Source organism: Oncorhynchus gorbuscha, linkage group LG25 (assembly GCF_021184085.1).
Source record: "Oncorhynchus gorbuscha isolate QuinsamMale2020 ecotype Even-year linkage group LG25, OgorEven_v1.0, whole genome shotgun sequence".
Lineage (NCBI taxonomy): Eukaryota > Metazoa > Chordata > Actinopteri > Salmoniformes > Salmonidae > Oncorhynchus > Oncorhynchus gorbuscha.
In genome coordinates this window covers 4,946,257-4,968,420 of record NC_060197.1, presented here as the reverse complement: position 1 = coordinate 4,968,420, position 22,164 = coordinate 4,946,257, and the positions used below count along the sequence as shown (strand labels likewise).

Below are 22,164 nucleotides of genomic sequence, written 5' to 3'. Positions count from 1 at the left end.
AAGGGGGAGAGGGAGGGAGGGAGGGGAGGGAGGGAGGGAGAGGGAGGGAGGGAGGGAGGGAGAGGGGAGGGAGGGAGGGAGGGAGGGAGGGGGAGAGGGAGGGAGGGAGGGAGGGGGAGGGAGGGAACGAGGGAGGGAGGGCTGGAGGGAGGGAACGAGGGAGGGAGGGAGGGAACGGAGGGAGGGAGGGAGGGAGGGAGGGAGGGAGGGAGGGAGAGTGGGAGGGAGAGAGACAGAAATAGATAACAAAAAAATCTCTGTCATAAATGGCCGGGGAGAGTCTCCGACTGGGAGAGGAAATCAGAAGTCTCCTAGCAGTGAGGATGGAGACAGACAATACTATTTCCTATGTCTAAAGACCCTGGTCACCTGCCAAAGCTAAGTGCTGATGACTGTATTTCACAGTGGAGGCCTTGGCTGGCTGTGGAAGAGTCATGTGCAGTGCTAACTCACTACCCACAGGCCGGGAGTGTGACTCTCCGTTACAGAGGCCATGGGAGAGTCTGACACATCACGATTTATTACCACGAGGGCCGCTAGGTGCTGTCATTCCCTGAGGTGTAGGGGACATAAATGTCTGTTAGGGGCCTCAGCGTGCACCACGGTGGGATTTTATCACAGGAAATAGTCTGCCTATATATTTCTGACTAATCTATCTAGACGATAGTGGTTGTCAGTTTGAATCGCTATTTTGTAAAAGTTGGTCCATGGATCTTTCTAAATGTGTAATATGTATTTATTGTGTGTACATACAGTATAATAATTCCATTGGGCTGGCCTGATGACCACGTGGACATATTCTGCGTTCAAAACACCTGGGAACTTGGAAATCTCAGACTTAAGTGTGTTCAAGACAACAGGGAACTCAGGGGAAAAAACGAACTCCGACTGGGAAAATAGTTTTGAACGGTCAACCTCTGACATCTTTATAAAGCTCAGAGTTTCCGATCTGAAGATCAGTGAAGTCATGATTTGACCTCGCCCCCCCCCCCCCAGTTGTCTTGAAAGCCCCAATAGCTGGGGAACTACTGTAGGTTGATGTCACTGTGATTGAAGTGGAGAGGAGGAGCCAGTGTGTTCTGACCAGGAAGTCACAGCTGCAACCCACGGCATGGGCACACAAAACCACACCACAAACCACGACACCAAGTAGAATTAGACTGGAACATGCAGATCGTCACAAACCGTGTCTTTAGAGTGGCCCATTAGGAAGAAATAGGGGGAGCCATGCTTGTCACTTTTCATGCACATGGAGAGACTGGAAGGTACCATTCCTAAGGAAAGGGGAGTAACAACCTATACCAGTCATTAGGGTTAAACCAGATGCCTTGAAAGGAAGAGTTACACTATTGTTAGTCAAGAGAAAGACAAGTTTATCAGTGTTAAAGTATTAAGTGGAGAGAAAGACATTGCTATGGATGTAGAAAATACAAGTACATTATAAGATAGGCATGCCAGACATAAACAGAGTTATAGTTACAAGTTGATGTTTTTTTTTTGTCATTCTTACCACCTTTTTCAACCCAAATTAGTGATTGCGAAATTGTCTCATCGCGGCAACTCCCCAACAGGCTCGGGGTGGCGAAGGTCGAGTCATGCATCCTCCGAAACAAGACCCGCCAAACCGCACTTCTTAACACCTGCCCGCTTAACCCGGAAGTCAGCCTCGCCAATGTGTTGGAGGAAACACCGTTCACCCGCAGGCGCCCAGTCCGCCACAAGAAGTTGCTAGAGCACGAAAGCCAAGTAAAGCCCCCCCGGCCAAACCCTCCCCCAACCCGGACGACGCTGGGCCAATTGTGCGTCACCCTATGGGATTCCCAGGCTGTGGTGTCGCCGCAACACTCCAATGCAGTGCTTCAGTCTGCTGCGCCACTCGGGAGGCCCGAGTAAAGAATCATCTATAGACGTAATCATTTTAGAAATGCGTGTGACTTTTAAAATGTGATTATAGTGTTACTGGAATCAGATGAGATTAGAAGGTCAGCAGGTGTATTTGAGTGTGTTACAGCTGGATTAGCCTTGGTCTGGGGAGGAGTAAACAACAGGGTTCGAGGGACAGAATGGAAACCCACCATACTCTGGGACCTGCCCTGTGCCTCTCTTCAGGAGCAGACGCACCCGCCGGCCCCCTGACTTGATGAGCTCGATGGCCCGGGCGTGGGTCATGTCCCTGGTGGTGTCCCCATTGATCTCAATGATCTGGTCCCCTACCTGGAGAGGAGAGAGAGAGAGAGAGAGAGAGAGAGAGAGAGAGAGAGAGAGAGAGAGAGAGAGAGAGAGAGAGAGAGAGAGAGAGAGAGAGAGAGAGAGAGAGAGAGAGAGAGAGAGAGAGAGAGAGAGAGAGAGAGAGAGAGAGAGAGAGAGAGAGAGAGAGAGAGAGAGAGAGAGAGAGAGAGAGAGAGAGAGAGAGAGAGAGAGAGAGAGAGAGAGAGAGAGAGCAATACTGTAGATAGATAGTGTGTGTGTGTCCCCCGCTGTGTGTGTGTGCATGCAGGTGTGTGTATGTGCATGAAATCCTGTTGCCATGCAGAAACTGCACAGACAATAAATAGACAATTGACCACTGTGACAGTAACCTCTAAAATCACCAACCCACTGAGCACCTTGTGTTATATAAACATGCGTTACATTGCGTGACAAGTTCACACCAATTCCCTGATTAGATGAACGAACGCTGGCACACACTGCCGCAACCCCCAACGCAATTATTTCTTGGCAGGCCTCGGAGATAAGCACACACACTACGTATTAAAGCGCAAAATTAATAAGGCAAGTTTATTGTGGATCACAATTTATTAGGATCAATGTGTATCTATAAATCATAGTGGTGCAAAGGGATCAGAGCGGCCAGTGTAAAGCTCTAATCAGAATTAGCACTCATGAATATGAATGTGGTGTCAGTTGTCATTAATTCCTGCAGCCCGTTTTTATAATGTCATTTAGATTGAATTATGGACTCGTCCCTGCAGGGGGGTTGAGACTAAAGAGGATACCCTCCTGAATACCAATGTCCTGGGCGTTGTTCATTACGTACCAAATGGAAGAAACTAGACTGAAACAGGGAGGGAGTATCTGAATCCGTCCAATAAGAAACAATTGTTTTAGCTTTCCGTTGCAAAACGTATTCCTAATGAATATGACCCAGGACATTAGTAGCTGAAGACCTGGTAGTAACCTATTCATTTCACTAAGTAGACTACACCTCCCGTCCAGCACTACAGTGAAAAGGTTGTGACCTCTCTATGACTACAACATCAAGGTCGGAGGCCGATTGTATAGGCATATCCCCTGAAGGATCTCACTAACACACTTCCTTCACTTGGGAATTGGGATCAGTGCCCTCTTGACTGATAGTGTAGGAGACCACGTGCTGCGGCGCCAAATGTATAAACCAATTACTGTAACAAATGGAAAAGTCCTCGGCTAATAGTGGAAGTAATTTGAAAGTGAGAGGAGAGAGAATCCGCCCGGCAACAGAGAGAGAGAAGGGGAGTGATTAAGTGTTATTAGGCTCATCTGAGCGGAGCTGGGCCGCCCGTCCATCTACACCTTCTGACAGTTAGTGAATGGCAGAGGCCGGCCTGAGACATTCCCCTTTAAATGGATGGGAAGTGACTGGGTGTGGATGAGAGAATTGAAACCCAAGCCAACAGCAGTAGTATGACCTCCAGATGAAGCATGGTTATCCTTGGATTGTCTCTCCTCTAGATGCCATCTCGAGTCCAGCCAAGCTTACTAAGGCTGTGTCTGAAACAGCACCCTATTGCCTATATAGTGCACTTTTGACCAGAGCCTGCTCCTTGCTGGTGTAACAAGTATTATACTATATAGCCATCCGGCCGGCCCATCCCAGTTCATTTCAACAGCAGTGTTAGATGATCCTACCTTTCCCCCTCAACCATTCATCTCCCCATGATCAGAGTTCAAACTGGGCCTGTGTGTGGCGGACTGCAGAGTTTGAGTGGGCCTTTAAAAGCTGTGATTACTGAAGGATAAATCACGATACCGGCCCGGGCGTAGAAGAGAGAGAACAGGACCGCTAGCTATCCCTCATCCCCAGGCGATGGGTTTGGGCCTGGGCCCGCCGAGCTGCATTTACCTCGCCGTGACGGAGTGAGAGTAATATCCCTACGGGCCGTTTCACACACGTTATCTCCGACAGGTTCATTACAGATAAGGAATGCACAGCGATGACGCTATTGGCCCACACTAGGGAGATTGGGCAGAGAGAAAAGTGTGACGGGTAGGAGACGATCAAGATACTTTCGGAGATATAGAACAACTGCGATGACAGAAAAGTAAAGTGAGATTTCTGTATCTTTTACGCCATTAAGTGGTCAGAGTCACTCTGGATGAACATAGCAGGCTACAAGAACATATACAGCTGTTGAGAGAGAGTGACTCATACTTTGACAGAGGTGATGGAAGGAAGGTGTGAACTTGGGGAAAAACTAAAAGCTTGGCACGCTCGGCATCTTTTTTACAAAGAGTACTAACGTTACATTTGAACTTCTTTTTTTGTGTTAAACAGATGGTGACCGGCAGACTGTCCCTGGAGAGAACATTACGAAACGGACAAACGTGAAAACTACTCATGGTAAAAGCAGCCACCCTTTAATTATTCATCTGAATGTTTATAGTACCTAATGTATTATTGACTAGACTAGGGAAACGTTTCTACTGCCAGTAAACCCACTAACCCAGCAGGTGTCAAAACATCCCAAATCCTTCACACACTCAGCCACACTGCATTAGCAGATTATTTTCTTCCAGGGCTTAAAATGGAAATTTGCTGCCAAGATAATCATCAGACAATTAAGACTAGCAAAGATTTATTATTAATATCCCACTAAACCAGCGTTGGGAGAGAAGCTACTGTAAGTATGATGAGGGGAAGTGTTAGTTCAGCACAGGATGTGACATCGTCAGCAGCCTACCCTCATCCTCCCGTTGCGGATGGCGGGTCCGTCCTCGGCCAGTCGCAGGACAAACAGGTCCATCTTGTACTCCCTCCCTCCACGGATACTGAAGCCAAACCCCTTCACACTCTTCTCCAGCTCCACGGTGAAGAAGTCAAAGTCCTGGAGAAGGAGCAGGACACATTCAGACAACGGGCAGTAAGAACCAGGGAGGAGGGGAAGGAGCAGGACACATTCAGACAACGGGCAGTAAGAACCAGGGAGGAGGGGAAGGAGCAGGACACATTCAGACAACAGGCAGTAAGAACCAGGGAGGAGGGGAAGGAGCAGGACACATTCAGACAACAGGCAGTAAGAACCAGGGAGGAGGGGAAGGAGCAGGACACATTCAGACAACAGGCAGTAAGAACCAGGGAGGAGGGGAAGGAGCAGGACACATTCAGACAACAGGCAGTAAGAACCAGAGAGGAGGAGAAGGAGCAGGACACATTCAGACAACAGGCAGTAAGAACCATGGAGGAGGGGAAGGAGCAGGACACATTCAGACAACGGGCAGTAAGAACCAGGGAGGAGGGGAAGGAGCAGGACACATTCAGACAACAGGCAGTAAGAACCAGGGGAGGAAGGAGCAGGACAGACAACAGAGTAAGAACCAGGAGGAGGGGAAGGAGCAGGACACATTCAGACAACAGGCAGTAAGAACCAGGGAGGAGGGGAAGGAGCAGGACACATTCAGACAACAGGCAGTAAGAACCAGAGAGGAGGGGAAGGAGCAGGACACATTCAGACAACGGGCAGTAAGAACCAGGGAGGAGGGGAAGGAGCAGGACACATTCAGACAACAGGCAGTAAGAACCAGGGAGGAGGGGAAGGAGCAGGACACATTCAGACAACAGGCAGTAAGAACCAGGGAGGAGGGGAAGGAGCAGGACACATTCAGACAACGGGCAGTAAGAACCAGGGAGGAGGGGAAGGAAGCAGGACACATTCAGACAACAGGCAGTAAGAACCAGGGAGGAGGGGAAGGAGCAGGACACATTCAGACAACGGGCAGTAAGAACCAGGGAGGAGGGGAAGGAGCAGGACACATTCAGACAACGGGCAGTAAGAACCAGGGAGGAGGGGGACACATTCAAGGAGCAGGACACATTCAGACAACGGGCAGTAAGAACCAGAGAGGAGGGGAAGGAGCAGGACACATTCAGACAACGGGCAGTAAGAACCAGGGAGGAGGGGAAGGAGCAGGACACATTCAGACAACGGGCAGTAAGAACCAGGGAGGAGGGGAAGGAGCAGGACACATTCAGACAACAGGCAGTAAGAACCAGAGAGGAGGGGAAGGAGCAGGACACATTCAGACAACGGGCAGTAAGAACCAGGGAGGAGGGGAAGGAGCAGGACACATTCAGACAACGGGCAGTAAGAACCAGGGAGGAGGGGAAGGAGCAGGACACATTCAGACAACAGGCAGTAAGAACCAGGGAGGAGGGGAAGGAGCAGGACACATTCAGACAACAGACAGTAAGAACCAGGGAGGAGGGGAAGGAGCAGGACACATTCAGACAACAGGCAGTAAGAACCAGGGAGGAGGGGAAGGGCATCAGTCATCATCACAAAAGCTAATGGCCATGTGTATTACTATAGCCTGGTTAAACCAGACTGAATGCTGCACTCACCATTGTTTAACTCAGCGTTCAGTCTCGTTTAACCCTGATAGAATTACCACATCTTCTTCGGTAACCTCTCTACCTGAACTCCTGTTTCTTGCTTGTCAATGACCATGTATATCAGTTGAATGTATTTATTTTATTTTAATTTAACCTTTTATTTAACTTGGCAAGTCAGTTTCAGAACAAATTCTTATTTACAATGACTGCCTACACCGGCCAAACTCGTACAACGTTGGGCCAATTGTGCACCGCCCTGTGGTACTCCCAAACCCCGCTGGTTGTGATACAGTCTGGATACGAAACAGGTCGTCTGTTGTGACGCCTCTAGCACTGAGATGCAGTTTTTAGACCGCTGCGCCACTTGGGAGCCCCATTTTGACAGCTTTACATACTTAAAATAAAAGTAACGTAAAGAAAAAGTACAATTTAAGTTAGCAGACATCCCAGGTCAATATTGTATTGATGAGTAAAGTATCTAACCTGGTAGACCTGTGGCATCTGTGGCTGGATCTGTCTGTAGTCGTGGGGCACAGGCATAGGGAAGTGCCTGGGGTCAGTGGACAGCTGTCTGTAGTCCATCAGAGGAGGGTGTCTGTAGTCCAGGGTGGGTGGCTGGCGGTAGTCTGCTACAGGAGGGTGTCTGTAGTCCAACGGGGGCTGTCTGTAGTCTGTGAATGGAGGCTGTCGGATGTCCGGTTTCACATCCTGCCTCGCTTTCACCTCTGACCTGTAACTAACCAACCAATCAAGTTAAAGGGACATTTCCCACTGGGCATAAACTGGTTGAATCAATGTTGTTACAACGTAATTTGTCAATGTATTGTGACAAGGAATATACAAGGAAAATACATTGGATTTGAAAAAAGTAATCAATGTTTTGAGGGTGAAATTTCAACCACGTAGATGAGGTTGTCACCGTAACCACATTTCAACATAGGTTTGTCTTTGTTGAATTTGTACCTTAAAAACAGCATCAGATCTTCAAAACAATAGGCTGGGCAGCACCTCCTACTGGAGAATTGGTATATCTACAGCTACCCTTTAGTCTCCCATCTCGGGTTTTAACCAAGTCCCACCCTGTTTAGATATGATATTTGTCAGTGACTCTGATGCTATCTTGAGAATAATTTTTTGAGATGTCACTTAAAAATGAAATAGATTCGCTGTTGCTATCAAAGTCATTCCAAAAGGAAGGTTTCACAGAGAAAATGACGTGACCATACTTTATCACTCATATAATGTCAAGGAGACTATTTTGGCCTATATAGCATTTGCAAAGTCATCGACAGCCATTGTTTCAATTCAACCCAGAATTAATCTAAAAATAGACAATACAATAGGCCCAGTGTTTCAAGATTTGATTCATTTCAAATGTAATGACTGTAAGTCGCTTTGGATAAAAGCGTCTGCTAAATGGCATATATTATTATTATTATTATAATGATATTTAGTTATATTGTATTGTGTTCAGTTGTCAACCCACCAAATAACAACATTTGAAGGAAATGTAATTCTTCTGCTTGGATACTTCCACCTGTAATACTGACTTACTCTGGCTTTAATTACAGTTTGTCTCCAAATTCATATTTGATATGTTGGATTGACGTCTCCATCGCAACGAAATACGTAAGTCAACACAACAATCTAAGTTAAAGAATAGGACTAAATCAAATCCAACTTTATTTAAAAGTGCATTTAAAGTTTGATATGATTTAGTCCTATTCTTTAACTTTGATTGTTATGTTGAAAACAAACACAATTCAATGTTTGAAATACAATAAACAATGAATAGCATATTAACTTGTTGACAAGTTTAACCAATGATATGTTGGATTCATGTCTCTAAATCAACCAAAAATACAAGTTCACGAATGGGATTAAGCCAGTGGCTCAGATGGAACTATGCAATCAGTAGATACATCTCATTTAAAATGTTGATATTTGGTTGCTTTGTCAACCAAACACAATTTAATATAGCCTAAATTAAGGCTATCGTACAAACTAATGTAAAATTCAACTATAAAACGAGTAACACATCCACGGTCACCTTAATAAGGTTGAGTAATTATAAAATCCTTATTATAAAGCATGCATGAATAGGTTGTCGCAGGTCTCTGGAGATCTTCACTATTGCTGTAATAATCTGTGCAGAATCTTGAACAGCGTTGATCTCTGCACCATGCACTTTTAATGTAATCTCAACCGCAATCCAGGTCATTTGGTTCTCTATTAGATGAAACACAGTGATAACACATTAATCGGTTGTATAAATGAACTAAATATCTGGCATTGTATTTCCATTAGAACTTTGCGGTGCTTTTAAATGGTTGAAAGCGCAGTGAGACATTTCAGTGAAAACCAAACCAAAAATATGACGTCGTTTTTTCCGTTGGAATTTGGTTGTGCTTTTTTCCCGATGGTTGAATGCACGGTGATAACACGTTGGACATTGAACTATGTTTTGGGTGGTCTTTTTGAGTGGGTGAATATACAGTATGTTGTAGTCTCATTGATCAAGTTCTCAACTAAATATTACCCAATTACCAACGTTGAAACGATGTAGTGTGCCCAGTGGGTTATCACTACAAGCATTTCATTTGAAAGCTCCAACTTCATTCGGTTGTGAAGGTAATGCACTTTGAATAAATTCATGTCAAATTCTAAGTTATTTACAAATACCTTGTTTGCTTCAATCAAACTACCTTTTAGGCAAGACTAGTGGTGGTAAGTGAAATCTATATTTTCAACCACATAAAAAGACACTCAGTCTTTTACAGAGTTGGCAATAAATAAGAGGAAATTCTCCAGAGCAGGAGAGAAAGGACAATGACAGGGTACACTTTTGGGCCCCCTGTAAGAACTTGATGAAATATTCAGCGTAGGTCTATAAAGAAGCTATTTAGGTTAATAATTCAGGAGTCCATAAGAGTTAAGTGATGTTATACAACAAACTGGAGACAGGGAGAGAATACCTCGCTCTCACCTGTAATTCCCTTAGGAACAGTGCTTTTACCCCAGAGATTAAAAAAGGAAGATACTACTGTACTGTATAAGTGAGATTTCTAAATGTGCTGTAAGCCCTAAAGATTACATGAACCCATACACATAGATGATCAACCATCTTAAACGATTTAAATACATAGGAAATGATAGAGCACTTAAATGCTGCACGTCTTAAATCAAATCAAATGTTATTGGTCACACACATATTTAGCAGATGTTATTGTGCGTTTAGCGAAATGCTCGTGTAAATTATGGCCCTATCCTGGCGGACCAATATTTAGAACTGGGCTGGGTGCTATGAATTGGTGTGTGTGTGTTTTTAAGCAGTGTGCGTCTGTGTGTGTGTGACCATCCGGTTGCCGTACCTGCTGTCGTGGGTGTAGATCTGGGGTGGGGGGGCTGCGGTCTGTGTGATGGGGCTCTGATGGGTCAGGGAGCTGGGCTGGGTGACTGCAGGACTGGGCTGAGTGACTGCAGGGCTGTTCTGGGTGACTGCAGAGATGGGCTGGCCCACGGCGGGACTGGGCTGGGCCTGAGGACTGTGCTGCTGGGTCACTGCTGGGCTCTGCTTCTCTGAGCTAGGGGCTGACGGGCTCAGCTCTGAAACACAGACAGACAGAAGTGACAGACACAGTGACAGGTAGATACACACCACTGCATAGACTATGCTAAACAGAGCCACATTAACATAATACACGGTGCATCTACTTCAAAGGACTGTCAGTACAATGCTCTAATCTACAGAAGATGCTCGTCATAACCAGAAACACCCATGAAGCATTAGAAGATGGTGTCAGAAACCGACTCACTAGACAGTTCTCCCAAACAGACATATCACTCGCTGATCCTTTTAAAAAGGATGTAAAACGGTCTGTACAGTAAGACAACGTGCTGCATTTAAGATGACAAACAGTTTTAACAACAGTCCCTGAAAGTCCCCCCACATCTACATTATACAGTTCTCTACTACCCCTTGGTCCCCCCATTATCTCCAGTCTGCTGACCGTTGCCCCCCCCCCCCCCCCTGTCTCACTCACCTTCCTGTGGTATGATCCGGAGGGTGACGCTGAGGCCGGCGTCCTTGATGAGCTTAACGATGTCGGCGTGGGGCATGTTGATGATGGACTGGCTGTTCACCGCCAGGATGCGGTCACCCACCTTCAGTTTGCCACAGCGGTCCGCCGGGCTGCCGTCGATGATACGCCCAATCTTATGGGGCACGTCTGGGATGGGAGGAGAGGCGGAGGACAATACACACAGAGTGAGAGACACACAGATATGGTTAGTTGAGGATGAGTTCAGGCTAATCTTACTGGTTGGATGCTTTCTTTCCATCTCTCCCTCTCTTCTTTCTATCTATGTTGCTCGCTCTTTTCACATTTCTCCCGCCCCCTCTCATCTTATGTAAGACAGCTGGCTGTCTGCACGGCGAGTGTGGGCAGGGCACTAAAAGGCGCCGCGGCGTACTGGAGCCTAGCTACCTCAGATCTGAGGGATTGATACAGTCAGGAAACCATTTGGAATTGAGACGGGTTAGATGGTCAGACGAGGAGTACATGGTTCAAAAATAGAGGTGTTACATTTTTTCTATGGTTGGGACCTCTTCCTCTCAGCAATTTCTGTCAAAACGGATTTGGTTTCCTCTGCTTGGAACGGCCGTATCTGCTGGACTAAAATGCATTAAAACTCAAGACCATAGTAATATGTGAAGCCTTCCCTTTTAAGGTGAAATTGCCATAAGGCAGTACATTGTAATGTAAACAACCCATGGACATGGAATAACACACGTACACACACACACACACACAAACAGAGCAGCACTCACTGATGGCGGTGGCGGTCTCGGGCCGGTTGAGCGAGCTGATGATGACGAATCCAAACCCTTCACTCTCCTTGCGGTGGATAATGACATCACTCGGTGGCTGCTGCACGGTGGAGGTCGGCTCTCCGTCTGTGGTGCTACCTGTACCCATGGCGTCAGTGGGTGGGGCTGCGTTGTTGCCAGGATAAGTGACATTGGTGAAGTCGCTGCGTGGGGAGCTGTGCTGGGTGGACACAGAGCCGGGGCTGCGGCCGTTCTCTGGACACGGCTCTCCTGTGGGGGGGTAACAGAGCGCTGAGTTAACCTGCTCTGCTCTGCTCTCCACCACACCACACTGCAGCCCAGCAAAGCAGCACAGCACTCATCAATGGACAAAGACTGGCCCTGTCTGGACTGGCTATCAGATCAGTGAAAGGTCATGGTTTCTCTCACACCTCATCGGCTGTATTGTTGCATCCAAAGATCTTTTTAATGCAAAAGAAAACCTCCATTGAAGATATCTGTAGATACAATCGCTAAGAACTAACATTCCCTCAAAACCAAGATGTCATGTTAGAGCTCATTACATCTTCTTCAGTGATCAAGGTTGAACTGACGGTAGTGTGACCTCTGGGAGAGACAGAGTCTTGACATCTCCAAAAGTGTTACTTTGAATCAAACGTTCGAGGGATGAAAGGCAAGACCACGGACGACACGGATGAGACAGACATCCTTTCATGACTGGAGACGGAAGGAGAAGAGGGAGACAGAGGAGGGGAGACGGGATCTCACCAGGGTGGCTGTGCTCTCCTCCCCAGGCACCAAAGGCAGCCGGAGCGTAAGCTGACATAAGGGAATGGGGGGATCTGAGGGGGGAAGGTGTGTGTAGAGGGCTGCTACACATCACACAGCAGGCTCTTGCAGCTCTACAATTCAAGGTACAATACAACAGCCGGACTCCACATAAGACCAGAGAAAGGAAGACTATCAGGCCTTCTTGGAGTAGGATGAATTTGACCCTAGAAGATGCTCTAAGGTCAGAGTTCCGTTTTCCTCCCTAATGATTAGGATTAGGAGTTTTCAGTAACTGATTCTAGATCTGTCCCCTCCCATCCTCTCACCTGGGCCCTGTAGCCTCCTCCTGATGGTGAGGTTGACTTGTCCATTGCGGGCGGCGCCGTGCATCAGGTCGATGACGTACCGGTGGGGCTTCCCCGCCACTGGGATCCCGTCCACGAAGATTAGCTCATCGCCTGGCCGCAGGCGCCCGTCTCTGTCTGCAGGGCTCTTCTCAATGATGGCCCCAATCAGAATCTGTTTATGGGAAAAATACCAATCAGAACGCATGGAGAGCTAGGGGGTAGGGGTTAAAAAGTCGGTTGACCAATCAGAGGGCTGGATTCATAAAAGGACTACATTGAAGTGATATGTAATCATGGTCAAGTGGACAAGAAACATGCAGGGAGTAACTGTATGTGAAATGACATGTGTAAGTGGTTGTTATGTCAGTGGTGCTTATGAATAAATACGTGGCTCCATGTTTGCGCTGAGTGTTACTCTACAGACAATTAACCAGTAACCATCCACAGCAGTATCACCAGTCTCTCAGTCAGTCAGGGTTCAGGGTTAGATATGCATGTAGTGGGTTAGAGAGGGGAAAATGACAGGGTTCCACGCCCATCTCATACGAGCCTTCTCACGGGTGTCCGGACTCACAGGCTGACCCGCCTCGTCTCCCCCAAGGATGCGGAAGCCGAAGCCGGACTTCTGCCTCCTCAGGTGGACCTCCACCTCCTGGTACTCTGCCCCTGGGGTCAAGGAACAGACAACACCTGTGACACGTGTTGACCTTGGAGTGCCCTCAGTCTGTCTAATTTATGTGAAGCCAGAGGATTGTTGATCACATATTGTGGAAGTTAACACATGAAATTAAAGGCACTGCTATTTCTGTGTTTTATATAATTTTGTACAACAGCTGATGGAACTAACACTAAAAGTGTGAACATTTTTTATCACTGTTATTTCCTGGTAGTTGCTTGTTGAAAAGAATCGACACAGGACCCTTAATCAGCAGGTTTGCCTGGGCGGGAGTTTCGGCTTTCCATGGGGACATCAGTGTGGTATATTGGTTAATAGACCAGTAACAAAGAGAGTTCCAAACTTCTCTGCCAATAACAGATAGTTTTCAGTTTTCCCCTCCCCACTCAAACCAGACAGTTCTTGCTAAATTCTTGCTTGAGAATGTTTCTTGGGCTAAAAAGCCAATTTTGCCATTTTTAATGGAAATCTATTACAGTAAGGCACTTATTTGTTACCCAGGAATGATTTGAGACTGATATAAAATGACTGCATTGGGCCTTTAATGCAAATGAAATGAAATGTTCCAGAAAATAAGACAACATTTAGAATAATCCCTTTTCCTCCCTGTGAGGAGTCTTCTTCAGGGCCAACGTACATACCAGAGTGGTCCACAGAGAAGATGGTCCGTGGCAGGCCTGGCTCTGTGTGGGGGAGGGAGATTGAGGGAGCACCCATAAACAATAATACAACACACACACACTGTCTTACAACTGTCTCACTCAGAGCAGACTACTAAAAAGACTGAGACTAGAGCAAAAGACAGAAAACGACTTGCCTCAGCACATTGTCTGCACAGAGTTCCTACATCATCCATTACACTGTGGAAAAGAAGTGCTTCGGGCTTGTAATACAGCTATCTTTTTATTTACAGTATGTGTTACGGGAGCAGAAACTCATCTGCAATCAGGCCTTTACTGGAAAGCAGAATGATTTGTGGCATAGTGATATTCATTACCCTGAAAACCCTTTCCTATGAAATGAAGTAGAGCGGGTCAAAGTGACTGTGATGAGAAATGGGCTCTATTTACAGCAGGTTTAATCACGGAGACAAGTGTCCGCTGGGATACCAGAGGAATTAATTGAGGAAACAAAGATGGCGGATGACACATGAGGAGACTGACTGACAAGTCTTACCACGGAACCCATATACAGTGTTTTAAGGTTATATTAAATAAGATTGCTGGATAAAATACTAATCGATGTTGGCAGAAGATAAGGACAGAATGACCTTGCTGGCTAGAGGATGATTTTGGTATATTCCAGACTATTGCAGTTTACATAAAGTACACAATTCATAAATCTCCATCTAACTCCAGATCTCTCACATGCAATGGGGTCTCTTGGTTCCCCACTAGAATAAAGGTATCCAATTACAGATGTAGGATCCTAATTTGACCACTCCTTTGTTACTGAGAAGATTCCTACACAGCAGGAAATATAAATGTGTAGTGTAATAAAGCTTAAAAAGGATTCTAAAGTTTGGAATATATATTATCAACCCCTACATTTATCCCATGAATTATAACCTGTTTTATTTCCTGTTGCTGCATGATTCTTTTCCAGCTGTAGAAAACCTTATCAACATTCAGTGGAAGCTACACTGACTTGTCTATGGTTGTGGGGTATGGGTGCATTTTCTTTCTCTAACAGCCTGTATTGGTCTCCAGGATATATTGGGAACAGTACTAGTTAGATAAGGTTACTGAAAAATACCAATGTTCATGACCTAGAACTCCCACACCACTGAGGGAAACAAGGAAAGTGTTCCTAAAAGTTGCCCTGTGCCTCAACCCTGTTAACCTGACTGACCAACAGTCTGCACGTGTAGCCTAGCAGCGAACAGCACTAATGGGGGCATGTTACATGGAGGGGACAGATACTTAACACTAAACTGAACAAGGGACTAAAGGAGAGAAAGAAATGATGGAAGTGAGAAACAAAGAGAGAGAGGGAAGTGAGTGAGACAGAGAGAGAGGAGAGAGGGAAAGAGACAGAGAGAGAGAGAGAGAAAAGAGACAGTGACAGAGAGAGAGAGCGACAGACAGACAGACAGACAGACAGACAGACAGACAGACAGACAGACAGACAGACAGACAGACAGACAGACAGACAGACAGACAGACAGACAGACAGACAGACAGACAGACAGACAGACAGACAGACAGACAGACAGACAGACATAGAGAGAGAGACACAGAGAGAGAGAGCGACAGACAGACAGACAGACAGACAGACAGACAGACAGACAGACAGACAGACAGACAGACAGACAGACAGACAGACAGACAGACAGACAGACAGACAGAGATAGAGAGAGAAAAAGAGACAGAGGAAGAGAAGAGAGACAGTGACAGGAGAGAGAGAGAGAAAAGAGACAGAGAGAGAGAGAGAAAAGAGACAGAGAGAGAGAGAAAAGAGACAGTGACAGAGAGAGAGAGCAACAGACAGACAGAGATAGAGAGAGAGACACAGAGAGAGAGAGAGAGAGAGAGAGAGAGAGAGAGAGAGAGAGAGAGAGAGAAAAAGAGACAGAGGAAGAGAAGAGAGACAGTGACAGGAGAGACACAGACAGACAGACAGACAGACAGACAGACAGACAGACAGACAGACAGACAGACAGACAGACAGACAGACAGACAGACAGACAGACAGACAGACAGACAGACAGACAGACAGACAGACAGACAGACAGACAGACAGACAGACAGACAGACAGACAGACAGAGAGAGAGACAGAGAGAGAGAGAGAGAGAAAAAGAGACAGAGGAAGAGAAGAGAGACAGTGACAGGAGAGAGAGAGAGAGAAAAGAGACAGAGAGAGAGAGAGAAAAGAGACAGAGAGAGAGAGAGAAAAGAGACAGAGAGAGAGAGAGAGAAAAGAGACAGTGACAGAGAGAGAGAGCGACAGACAGACAGACAGACAGACAGACAGAGATAGAGAGAGAGACACAGAGAGAGAGAGAGAGAGAAAAAGAGACAGAGGAAGAGAAGAGAGACAGTGACAGGAGAGACAGACAGACAGACAGACAGACAGACAGACAGACAGACAGACAGACAGACAGACAGACAGACAGACAGACAGACAGACAGACAGACAGACAGACAGACAGACAGACAGACAGACAGACAGACAGACAGACAGACAGACAGACAGACAGAGAGAGAGAGAGAGAGAGAAATGCACATAGAACGAGCGAGAGGGGGAGAAAGGAAAGCTACAGAGAAAGATTGACCGAGACGCTGGAAGGCTTTGACGTGGAGTTCTTCCGACAGCCCTGTCCTCTTTAATAAAGGTTGTGTTGCGTAAGCGCGCACACAGCTTGTCTCTCTCCTCACCTACGACTGACTCAGGCCCACAGAGATGCTACCATAGAGAGGAGCAGAGCATTATCATCGTCCACCGGCTAGAGCCTCGCATGTCAATCATGAAGCCTCTATGGTACATCAAGCTGCACGGACTTAACAGAAACTAGCACTGTCACTAGCACTGGTCAAAAGGATGAGTGCACTTTATGTTCAGAATCATACAGTAGATATGACTACTGATGTCAAAAACCAATGGTATACTGTCGTACAAATCTTTCTACAGGGCATATCTTGGCAACCCAGTTAAAAGCTTGGTCGTACACTCAATGAACTGAAAGGAAATCCCTATGCTTGTACCCCTGACAGGATCTTTAATGGCTAAAATATAATTGTTGGCTCCTAAAGTTTATAGCGGCCTAGGAAGACAGGTTGTTGGCTGAGATGTTCCTGGGAAAAAATGGCTAATTTGACTATACACTCTGGCAGAACATTGACTGGAGGCAGAGATCCGCGATTCAAAGATTCCCCTAACGAAGGAGTCTAGGCCAAATACAAATGTATCAACATCAAGTCATCTGTCAGCACTAAGTTAAAAGTATAAACTCCTGAACCGTTGTCACACTCCATCATATTTACAGAAATACATCTACAGACAAAACAACATAATACATCTCATTCTGCAGAACTCAGATAACCCAGACTATGTCCCTATAGGAACATAACCCAGACTATGTCCCTATAGGAACACAACCCAGACTATGTCCCTATAGGAACATAACCCAGACTATGTCCCTATAGGAACAGAACCCAGACTATGTCCCTATAGGAACAGAACCCAGACAACCCAGACTATGTCCCTATAGGAACAGAACCCAGACAACCCAGACTATGTCCCTATAGGAACAGAACCCAGACAACCCAGACTATGTCCCTATAGGAACAGAACCCACACAACCCAGACTATGTCCCTATAGGAACATAACCCAGACTATGTCCCTATAGGAACAGAACCCAGACAACCCAGACTATGTCCCTATAGGAACAGAACCCAGACAACCCAGACTATGTCCCTATAGGAACAGAACCCAGACAACCCAGACTATGTCCCTATAGGAACAGAACCCAGACTATGTCCCTATAGGAACAGAACCCACACAACCCAGACTATGTCCCTATAGGAACAGAACCCAGACAGCCCAGACTATGTCCCTATAGGAACAGAACCCAGACAACCCAGACTATGTCCTTATAGGAACAGAACCCACCAACCCAGACTATGTCCCTATAGGAACACAACCCAGACTATGTCCCTATAGGAACAGAACCCACACAACCCAGACTATGTCCGTATAGGAACAGAACCCACACAACCCAGACTATGTCCCTATAGGAACAGAACCCAGACAACCCAGACTATGTCCCTATTGGAACAGAACCCAGACAACCCAGACTATGTCCCTATAGGAACACAACCCAGACTATGTCCCTATAGGAACACAACCCAGACTATGTCCCTATAGGAACTGAACCCAGACTATGTCCCTATAGGAACACAACCCAGACTATGTCCCTATAGGAACTGAACCCAGACTATGTCCCTATAGGAACTGAACCCAGACTATGTCCCTATAGGAACAGAACCCAGACAACCCAGACTATGTCCCTATAGGAACAGAACAGGTGGAGCTGAGGCCATTGTTATATTGCACTATGGAGCCCTGACTACTGTTCACGAGGGCTACAATGATTCATTCAGGAGATGAGGTGTGTGTGTGTGTGTGTGTGTGTGTATGAGTGTGTTTGTGTGCATCTTCATTGGTCCACCTGTTCAGAAGAACATTAACCCCTGGAACCCCAGACAAATATTATGGGGCTGTTGTTGTTGTTGTACTAGTGTGTTTCCAGTACTTACGCCTACTATTCTCATAGATAGCCCTGGACTTCTCATAGAGGTCATAGGGGTCGGGCCTGCTCAGATCAAAGCCCTCGGGGAGGGCAGAGTCTGGGACTGAGGCCCTGTGGAGGTGGCGGGTCAGGAAGGGGGCGTTGTGGGGGACAACGGGAGCAGACAGACTGGTCTGGGGGCTGCCCTGACCCCCTCCCTGGCCTTGGGCCGCGTCCCACTGCTCCAACACCTGTAAACACATCAGACATCAGGGCATTGGTTCAGTCTCCACCACCCCTACCCTGGTTCTCACCCGGTCCTTACGCACTGACATCCCTAAGGGATGCAAGGGGGCGCTGTCCTGGTACTCTAACAACTTCCTCTTAGACGAACCAAATGAGGTGAGAGCAGGTAGCAAAGCTATTCATAGTATACAGGTGGAGACAGAGGCCTTGAAGGACGTCATCGACATCATTGACCTCTGTCATTCACTACGGCAGTCTAATATTAGTGGGAGTAGTAATGCAGCAAAGCAACATGAGCACCAGCCGGCGGAGACTAATTAAAAGCAACAACAAAGATGAAGAGAGGGGAGGTGAAGAAACGTTTTAAAGGAAATAAAAGATGCCAAGGCTTATTAAAGCAGGTCTGGAAAAGCAGTGTGTTAATTATGCAGAAGGAGAGAGAGCACAGGCACACCAGTTCAGGGCTGCTGGGAGGAAGAGGGAGGCAGGCAGAGAGCATATTAAACATGTCAGTGTGCCACTGTCGTCGTCGTCGGCAGACGGCAAATGGCCAAAGTGGGCACACAGAAGGTACTGGCCCAGTGTAGAGTGGCTACGGCCCAAGACGTTCTATGATAGAGACTGTAGTGGATGCTAGAGGGGCATGGTGATAGGAGGAGGAGTGCAAACACACAACATTCACCCCCCTCAGAGAATCTCTAGGATGATCCTGTGTGTGTGTGTGTGTGTGTGTGTGTGTGTGTGTGTGTGTGTGTGTGTGTGTGTGTGTGTGTGTGTGTGTGTGTGTGTGTGTGTGTGTGTGTGTGTGTGTGTGTGTGTGTGTGTGTGTGTGTGTGTGTGTGTGTGTGTGTGTGTGTGTGTGTGTGTGTGTGTGTGTGTTCTGCAAATATAATGGAATGTAGATGTGGTGAATAATGTGTGGTGTCTCTATTGTGGAAAACACTATTGTGGTGTCTCCAATACAATGCAGAAAAGCCAGCAGTGCTAGTGTCAAAACAGGTTTGTTTAGTCCCAATTACTCTCAGCAGTGTTGAATCCCAAACCACTCAGTGTGCGTCCAGGAGAAAAAGAGAGAAGTGGTAATTTATTCGGGCGTACAACCAAACAATGCAGCTAAATGCTTAAGTGCAGAAAATATGATTTCTCTTCCAATTTGAAATAAGCACCACATTGATGATTCGAAGTGATACACACTATGACCTATTTTCTTGTGTTGTGCAAATGTCAGTTGTCTTTAGAAAACAGAGTGGTGTTGATGAGATAGTGAAGATGACACATCGGTATGTTAGGATGACAGTTGTCTATAGTACCACCCCATAAATTGACTCGTTTGATATCAGGAGCTGTATAAAAAGATGCTGCCAAAATCAAAGGGTTCCCACTCTGTGTGGTTCCGCCCATCTCTGCTACTGATCTTCAGAATGTCTTGAGTGTCTGGCCGTGTAATGGCAGGGTGACAGTCAGGGGATCTTATTAAGTCTGGACCAGACTATAGCACTATCACTTCCCCTACGTCCTCCTCCTCCTCCGTCTCCCTCTCCCTCCATCCATGACGCTGTATCTACTAAGTGAAGTATGAAGTATGTCAGTCTTTCCTAACTGGCCCTGAGAGGGATAAATAATGTTGTTTTGAATTTCATTGAATCTTTCCCCCTCATTTAGTCACGGGCAGTCAGGCTCTTTAAGACTGTATGACCTGTGTGCGTGGCTAGAGACTGCTGTTTCCTACACACAATACTCTCAAGTCCGGCCATAAATTGACTCTGCATCCACACCAATAGTACTACATTTATTCTGTTCTTCACTCTCATGACTATATGAGAATATACTCATATATGCACAGGCTTTGTTCCAAACTGAATTCGGAAGGCAGGGCATCATTATTACTTGTACCGACTTTGAGTCACAATTACAGAACTACCCTAGTCTCAGTTCTTAAACTTTGTATCCATGTCGGATTATTTGGGCTGAGATTCTTTGGGCTGTGGAAATCGTCTTGGAACTAATGATATCCAATTAAACCTGGGCTGAACTCTGGACTCTGTGTTGGGGGCGGTTGGCAGCTGCTGTCGCTCTGAAGCCTGTTCTGCCTCTTCTCCACCACAGCTGAATGCGTGGAGAGGAACAAACACACGCTAGGGGGGAGAGAGAGCGAAAGAGAAGCTTCAGCTGGACCGCCTGCCTGCCTGACTCCATAGCTATTTTCCCAGGCACTTCTTCTCCGGGAGCTCAGATTCAGAATTACCATTAATCTGCTGGAAACTGAGAGATTCAACAAAGAGGAGAACAGAAATGAGCTACAATGAGGAAAAAATCCATGTGAGGGCTTGAGAGAGCTGCTGACAAGAAGGGATAAGACAAAGGCTGCTTCTTCGGAGTCCATGGATGTGTGGAATGTTTTGATCTGTGGCTGGAGACTCCACAAATGAGCCGGGGTTAGGAGCTGGTTAGCTGTATCAGAGCCAAACTAGAACACGAAGTAGCATGACATGGGATGCGCGCGCACACACACACACACACACACACCTTGTTTCTTGGCAATACACCATGTCTAACTCAACTCAGAGAGTGCATGTTGTTGTTGTCCTTCCTTGTTTGGATGACAAGTGTTTATTGAGTGTTTGGGGACACACAGACAGACCGACAGACGGACAGACAGACAGGAGGCTAGGTTTGAACAGAGTGCTGTCTACGAGGTCTCAGACATCTTGACAGTTTCAGCTTTCAACATGTTAGTACAATCCGTCTCGACAAAATCTAAAAATACAACATTTGTACATTTTGTCTGACATATATGACATCTGAGAAAACATAGTTATGGCAAAAGATGATCAGGAAAGATAGCCAAGTTAGTAGCAGATCAATAGCAGCCTGGAGATGAAGGGAAGAATGGATGAGTGATCATTTCTCGGTATGACTGTTAGAAAAGGGTTCTCTCACTCCCTCTATCAGGGATACAGAGGAGCGGAGAGAAGGATGGAATGTTGAGGGGACCATGCCAACCCAGAGTCTGGACCATAGATATAGCATTACTAGAAGAGCATCTGGTCTAGCTGTTTGCATAGACGTAGACTGTCATGCGCATAGACATACACCACATAGAATGACCATCAGTATTTATTTAGATCATGGCCCATCTGGCTCGGGGTATGACCAGTCTAGTAATTCTACATCTATGAGGGGGCCACGTAAACCCTTTCCTCTGCATGTGACGGCAAGAGGAAGAGTCCAACTCAAGGCCAGGATACAGCAGCAGCCGAGACACGACAACAGCACTACAGTTAGTATAAGGGAAGGGAATAGAATAGAGTTGTCATTCTCAGCTAAACAGCAGCAAGCCTGCAGCCAAAGTTCAGAAGATATAGATTTAAGGTCATGTAGTAAAGTCAATCAGAGCAGCTCCAACATATGTGCACAGTGCAGCCATTTTGTTGAGTCAATTAGAATTAATGGGAGAGCTGAGGCTCGGAAG

The 22,164-nt window shown here is 46.4% G+C and overlaps 1 protein-coding gene across 1 annotated transcript in view; it reads right to left on the bottom strand.

Moving 5' to 3' along the window:
- LOC124014401 (membrane-associated guanylate kinase, WW and PDZ domain-containing protein 2-like) overlaps window positions 1-22,164 on the bottom strand; it is a 303,113-nt gene that overhangs the window by 5,661 nt on the left and 275,288 nt on the right. Inside the window, 10 exon segments of the mRNA XM_046329317.1 lie at window positions 2,076-2,214; window positions 4,941-5,084; window positions 7,073-7,325; window positions 9,961-10,195; window positions 10,633-10,818; window positions 11,421-11,690; window positions 12,518-12,710; window positions 13,089-13,204; window positions 13,856-13,897; window positions 18,475-18,697. Coding sequence (XP_046185273.1) covers window positions 2,076-2,214; window positions 4,941-5,084; window positions 7,073-7,325; window positions 9,961-10,195; window positions 10,633-10,818; window positions 11,421-11,690; window positions 12,518-12,710; window positions 13,089-13,204; window positions 13,856-13,897; window positions 18,475-18,697 — 1,801 coding nt within the window.